The following is a 7,279-nucleotide window of genomic DNA, read 5'->3' on the forward strand; positions in this document are numbered from 1 at the left end:
AGGAAAAAGAGCAGCGATAACTAACTCCTTTGGTTTTGGTGCCAGATATAGTCTTGGTAATGTAAAACGCATGCAGCAAGCAGTCTTCCTGTGCAGACAGCTCTGCCTCTCACCCAGAAGATGCTCCCATGCTCTCAGAAATGGCTCTGTGTGCTTCAGACCAAGTATCTGCTCCTGCAGAGCCTACCGGAATCATTCCTGTTAGTGGTTATACCAGCAGCGATGGCAGCCATTGTGCCTTCAACCCTGCCTCCAGTTTTCAGCTGCTGCTCGTCCTCTACACGTACGTGTGTACATACACACATACCCCCACAATCTCCTGGACTCAGGGTGCTAGGCACAGTGCCCGAGAGACAAGAAGTGGGAATGGAAAAGACACAAAGTGACTTTAGGCAGAACAGGCTATTCATGACTCACAGTTCCCAGACTGCCAGCTGAGAGCAAGGTCAGCCAGCCTTGCCTTGGAGATGGCCAGCACTTAATGGCCTCAGCCCAGCCAGCTCAGAGCAGACAGCACAGGGGTGTCCCAGGGAAGGTGGATAGGTAACTGGCAAGGTGGCAGAAGCCAATCACAGAGGAAATGCTGCCATGAAACTAAAACCTGCAGGAAGCAGAGGGAGCAGCACACGTGGTGCAAGGAGCCCTGGTACACATTTAGACTAATCACTCACAAAAACAAACCCCCACACTCCAAAGCCTATTTTGCCCCGTGAAAGCCAAGCAGTAAGAGTAGATTAGACTCTAATAGGGATTAATACAAGTTAAGATAGCACTGATTTCCACTAGGGAGACGAAAAAGGTTTGGCATGGGATAGCGTGACAGCTAGATGTAGCAGGGGCTCGGAAAAAAAAGGTTAAGGGAAGAACAAATACCGTAGGAGCTTCCACTGACACCTGTCTAGCTCCATTTGTGCTCTCCCCCAGGTCCAGCCCACTCCAAAACAGAGATTAGATGTGCTGCACTGTCAAGTCATGGTCAGTGATTTCTAATAGGCTGTGTAACGGTCAGCAGGGGATTTCTTATCCAGTCTCAACAGCACTGACCCACTTTTTTCCAGTGCTACCATCCATCACCTCTGACTGACAAGGAGACCAGTTTTCACAATAGGCAAAAATCTAACCCAAGCAAAGTTTGAGGCAGAAAATGAGATGAATTTCAGATGCCATTCTGTCTCACTGCAGCCATTTCAAAGCTATAAGTTTAATTTTATTAGCAACAAGGACTTCAGTTCATAAAAATGTGACCAATAAAAGATAATGGCAGGAAATTAAATGAACCTTAGCATGATTTAGGGCATTGCTCTGCAATAGCAAAACTGCACAGAAAGTATGCTTGGAAAAGCAAAATAGCCCCAAAGAAGTGATCATAAAAGGATCCAAACAGCTTCAGAGAGTTAAAGCTTTCTTCGAAACTAACAAAAGAAGTCCAGGTATGCAAAAGACATGCACATTGAGTAAGCTTTATGAATGACATATTGCCAGAAAGAAACCCTGGTCAGACAATCCATTCATTGCTCACCCTTTCACGTGTGCTACAGCAATTACGCCTTTATTCGCCTTTAAATTCAAGTAAAATAATAAAACGTAGTTTCACGGCAGTACTGGGAGACACCAGCTGCAGTGTGTGGTCAAACCAAGACAAAATGCCTACTTTCCTGACTGTTGGCCCCATTTTCAAAATGGTACCGAGAAAAGGCACTTTTTTTTTTCTCCAATTATATAGCCATATAGAGGCCAAAAGCTCTGAAGTTCCTCAATGCTGATCTTTGGAAAGCAGGTTTTTTGTAGGGCACCCCTCACCCCTCAAGTAATATGGTGCACACAGTACTGAACTAAAACAAGTTCCTTAGTTTTCATCCCAAGAAAGCTGTGAGAAGAGCAAGAGCATTGAATATGTAATCACAAAATAATAATAATAAATAATAATAATAATAATGAGACTGTTCAGTTTATGACTCGACTACCTAAACCTGCAGACACCCCTTCTCGCTGCATACCCAGGGACAAGCTCATTCACATTTACCCAGACAACTGAAGTTCGTGCTCTGAGGGGAAGGATCAGAGAGCAGGAAGAAAGTAGGGGAGGGAAAAGGTAAATACTATCCTTCATTAGCCTGTCTCTCAAACAACATGTAACTCCAGCTGAAAAACAACACAGAGAACAATACCCTTTCTGTCTAAGACAAAACTCATTGTGGTCAAGCTCTTTGATGGGAAAAATTCCTACCAAGCCACACTTGATAAACTTGAACTTTGGAAACTGGCAACTGTTCTATCAGGATTTTTTGAAATAAACCTCCACAATTCTGGCATCATACAAGGCACCACGGTTCTCACTAGGAAAGCTTTTGTTTCAAAATATTTGTAAGTTTACTATAACGTCAACCTAATTTGTATTTCAGAACTTGCCCCTTCCTCAGACGGGTTTCTGTTGGTGGTGGTGGATTAATTCTAGGTTGTTTAAATCTGAAGTTGAAATTCAGTTTCACAAATGAGAGTTGTCGTTACCCATAAAAATTAATTCAGCAGTGTAATACAGTGTTAGCAAGTTTTTCTGGCGGAAAACACAAGTATTTTGTTCTGAAGACCAAGCAAATGGTGATCTTAGGGAAGTGTCTCCCTTCACAAAGCTGCTTTTGGGCTTATATTTCCACTCAGTCACTTCCAACTGGAAAATGAAGGTGGTTTTTCCACAGTTCCCAGCATCTAAATAGTCTTCCCTCAGTCCTTTGCAGTTGGAGATGCAGTTGCTTGGAAGGCCAAGAGACTGTTGAGCTCAACAGTTCAAACCATACAAAGGAACTCACTGAATAGACAGGCCCAGATAATCAGTCAGCACAATGCTTACCTATCCAAAGCACATTTCTCCTGTGCACAGAAGGCCAATTACAAGTCTTAAGGTAAGCATGCCAGTTTTACATTTGAATGATGAAAGCTATTGAGTGGCATACCCCATCCTCTGCTACTAGTACACAGTTTTTCTTCAGAGGGAGAGAAGGTATTCAAGGTCTCACTAGTTCACCCTTTACCATACCTGAGATACCCACATGGCCATCAGAGGATGTTCTAGTATTTGTTCACTACTGTGGATTGCTCAATAACTTTATCAACAGACACTAGTTGATGTTATCAGCAGCACCAAAGAGCAACTGGTCATCAGAATACAAAAGGTAGGATAGTAACAGGCTATTATACTCAATTGAGCTTTGAGTTAAGGAATGCTGCAAATAAATCTAAGTGAGGTCATGTATTAGAAGGTTAATACTCAGCTCTTGTCTATACCACCAGTCTGCTGCTCATTTAAACAGGACTCCTTTCACTTCCTAGCTCTAGTTGTATCCCTCACCCCAGTTACAAGTTTGGTAGGAAACCTACCTCTCTAATGACTTCAGAGGGCCTGTACAATTATCACATTCTTCAAAAAAAGCCCACATACAACTGATAATCTGGATGAACCAGGATATTTTAAGAGGCCATTTTACCCAGTTATCTAGTACCATCTGCAGAAAGTCTACGAGGCACACTGCCCGAGTCATTTTAACAATAATATAAGGTTTTGACAGTCAGAACTGTCAAAATGTTCTTGACTAAACAAACTCTTGATGCCTTCCCTAAATCATTTGATTTAGAAAGTGAAATGCTGCCGAGAAGTAGGTGCTTCAGCAAAATTATCAAGTAACAAGTTTATACTGGAACTGAAGTATACCAAGATAACTCATTTCCAATGAATAAGAGTTACAGAACCAAGCAATACTCCCAACGTGCCTTTACATCTGTAAATTCAGGTACCTATCATAATATCGTTGCATCACCCAAAACAATGGGTATAGGTAATCCCCCACTCAGATCTACCTTCAGCATTTAGACATCCTTAAGATATACCCTTCTGCTTTCTCTATGCTGCTCCTTTCCGCTATGACTGGGATAGCTCTCTACAGAAATTAGTCTGAATAACAGGGATGTTGCAAAAAAAAAAATGTGCAATAAGATGTTCTATCCAGCAAGTCAGAAGTACCTTGTCCACTTCAGCTTGACAAACGGGTGACATCTGCAGCTTTTCTACTGTTTCTGTATGAGCTCCACTAATGGCACAGCCAATCTACTGATACTGCAAAAAGTTCAAGGAGAAGATGTCAGTTTATACCACCCAGGACCGGGCAGAACAATTAACATCCGTTACTGCTTCCTATTTGAGGATTTAAGAGCAGAAAAGCTATGTGAAGAACGGCACTGTTAAATCCTCATTTCCAAATATGGCACCATACGCATACCCGACAGGACATGTAAATTAGAGGCCCCTCTTTCTCCAGTATCAATATTCAGGCATCTTACAACAGGATTTACAACTGCAAACATCAGTGGTATGGTTACTGAATTGCTTATGCTGGTGCTCAGAATGCTGGGCTCTAGAATAATGAGCTCAATCCAATTTCATAATAAGGTAAAGGATATATGTGGCATTAACATTCATCTGCATGCACCTGTCCAGAGGACCTCAAATGGCCAGTTTGGAGCCAAACTGTCCACATCCCTCAGGTTACTAAACTCAGCAGGTGAGAAATGAGCTAGCCATTGCAAACACCAGAAATCATAAGCAGCAAGAGCTTTTTGGCCACACCCTTTCTCCTATCCTAATGTATGAAATTTTAAGTAGTATATAGGGACCTACTTTTCCTGCACTGCCTTGGAGTTACCTTGCTGGCTAATGAGGACTGCTTTCTTAGCTCTTGAAACCCCCCAGTATCGAAAGGATTTTCAAGTTACCACACGATGGCATTGGTACTGTTATAGTACCACTGAGCTATCACCAAGCAGAATTACATCTTGGCACAGGCAGCTCTTGCCACCAGAAATACAATTGTAGTCATACTGGTTAAAGCAAATGCATCTCTGGCTACAATTTCCAGCCCAGCATACTTTTTCAAACAGCTGCTGATCAACAATTCAGGCAAGACAGTTGAAACCAGACTGTACACACCCCAGACCACCACAAAGGAGCAAAGCAAGACAAAATTGCTACAAAGCCATGTTTCTAAATGCCACTTCCCTCTGCAATTATGATGGCAGACCATGACACTAAAGGAGAGCTGAGTTATCAGAGGTGCTTTCTATCTTAATCTCTGTTGTTTGTGAAATGATCCAATATACATAGCTGAAGGGCATGGCATTTTTCCTTCATTACTCAAAAGATCAGCTTATATAGCAACCGGCTGTAGTTAATAAAGGCTGAGACTGTAACAATCGAGGAAGTAAAGAACAGTGTGCACACTCTGCAGAGAGCTTAAGATCTTGAACAGTTTTTCTGCTCAGTGATCAAGACAAATCTGCACTATCTCCACAGAGAGGCAGAAGCACCAATCCTCCAAGGGCTCGATGGCAGTGAATCCACCAGCTACGTGAGAGCTGCCTCAGCCCTGCCCATGTCAAACGCTTAAAGCATGGCCTACCTGCTAGCTCAGAAAAGATCCCTCACTGCCCACCTACCTGGCAGGTCTTTTATTTTAAGCCTAAATCCCTTCCTGGACGCAGAAAGAAAGACTTTCATTGGTGAGCTGTATTTTTCACAAAAAAAAAAAAAAGTTAAGCTTAGAAAGAAGACAAGTCAAAAACTACTTCTTTCAGGAGTAAATAAAAATGCAATGAAACTCCAAGAATTGTCTTGAAAACTTGATCTTGCAGGATCAAGAGGAAAATTACTGTGCAATTACAGGAAGTCAACAAACGTTCCTCCCACTCTGTTTCAGACACCTCAGTCTGAAGGTCCCCAGCCCTTGCCTGCATGGGACAGGAGGGCTCCTGGAGCCCATGGGGCACGGGGACACACTCCTGCACATCGCAGACTGCGGGCAGCATCAAGGAAGGTCCACCCCACGTATATAAAGACAAACGTGTGTCCACACCCACATCATTTTAATAGAGTTCAGACATCGCTTAGCTTTTTAAATGCTGCATTTCAGGTTCGCATCCATCTCAGAGCTTGCGTTTATTGCAGTCTGTGTATTATGCAATATATTCCCCGACAGCACCCAGAAGAAAAGGGTGTGCACCAAGAGACCCACACCCCACCGCCCATGCCGTTTCTTTCCCATCCTCTGTTCCACCCAAGACGCTGGCAGCGGGGAAAACGCTAGGCAACGAGAGGAAACTCGAGGGTCTGGAAGCGCTGGTGGCTCAATCCAGAGTATGCCGGCGCTGCCCTTGGCACAATAGTTGGATGCAATACAACCGGGCGATGCGAGGCTGAAATACTTCCTGGGATGGCTGAAAGGGCTCATTCAACAGTCAAGGGTAATTCTTTATTAGCCGTCTTCTACAGCCCAACACAGAAACTACAACCCTGAGGGGAGGGTGGGGGACACAGCCATGTGCTTTAAGAAAGGAGCATGGCTCACTATTGTCTCCCGACTCAGTTTAACTGCCAAGCCCTTTTCAATTCCATTTTTCATCCCCCTCCCTCGTGTCTCCGAAGTCGGCAGAGGAAGGGAAGGCGCTCCGCCGGGACACCGCCGAGCTGCCGCCCGGCCCCGGCCCCTCGCACAAACCGGCACCGCCCCGAAGTTCAGGCTACAGGGACCGACCACCCGGCCGGCGATAGCGATCGGCCGGCCGCGGCCCGCAGCCCGGCGAACGGGACCGGCAGGGTGCTCGTCCCGCCGCGGGGGCTCTCCCCACCTCCGCCCCGCAGCCGGGAGGGGTCCCCGCTCCCCGCGCTTACCTTTCACTTGACTTTCATACTCCGCTATAATCTCTTTGTCCTTTTTGAATCTGCTCGGGGTTGACATTATCCACTTGCTTCTTCCGCTTCTCCCCCTTCTTCTCCTTGTTTTAAATTATTATTATGAATTACTGATACTGTTCTGGAGGGGCTCCCAAGTTCTATGAGATGGCCACAAGCCCGAGCGAGCGCGGCGCCGCGGGGGTGGGGCCTGGCCCCTCGGGAGCGCCGCCGGCACGGGAGGCGGCGAGGCAGGGAGGCGGCGATCAGGCTAACCCCGGCGCGGGCACCATCGCCTCCAGGCACCGCCGCCGGCAGCAACGCGGTCCACGGCCCGGGGCCGCCACAGGGTGGGGCGGCGCTGCGGCGGGGCACCCGCTTCCACTAGGCGAGGGCGGGGGCTCGGCGGCTGAGCCCCACCATTGTTATCGCTCCTCACGCACTGGGGAGACGGGAAGGGAAGGAGGCAGGCAGGCAGGCGGCCGCGCTCGGTCCGCACGCCGCAGGCACTAGTTACTCCTGTCGCCGCGCTCGGCTGGGTGGGGACTCGCAGCCGGCGCCCCG

At 46.4% G+C, this 7,279-nt stretch overlaps 1 protein-coding gene across 5 annotated transcripts in view; it reads right to left on the bottom strand.

Annotated features, from left to right (window-relative positions):
* SRGAP1 (SLIT-ROBO Rho GTPase activating protein 1) overlaps positions 1-6,912 on the bottom strand; it is a 139,026-nt gene extending 132,114 nt beyond the window's left edge. For all 5 annotated transcript variants that reach the window (XR_008974411.1, XR_008974412.1, XM_057425554.1 and 2 more), the window contains exon 1: positions 6,716-6,912. Coding sequence is in view for 3 of the 5 variants with exons in the window: in XM_057425554.1 (XP_057281537.1) it covers positions 6,716-6,782 (67 nt within the window). In the remaining 2 variants the exon portion in view is untranslated. The remainder of the gene's footprint in view (positions 1-6,715) is intronic.
* Between the last annotated feature and the right edge of the window lie 367 nt (positions 6,913-7,279).

The sequence above is a fragment of the Pezoporus wallicus genome, unplaced genomic scaffold (assembly GCF_028554395.1).
Source record: "Pezoporus wallicus isolate ANWC-B61680 ecotype Strahan unplaced genomic scaffold, APGP_CSIRO_Pwel_v1 contig_4722, whole genome shotgun sequence".
NCBI classification, from domain to species: Eukaryota; Metazoa; Chordata; class Aves; order Psittaciformes; family Psittacidae; genus Pezoporus; species Pezoporus wallicus.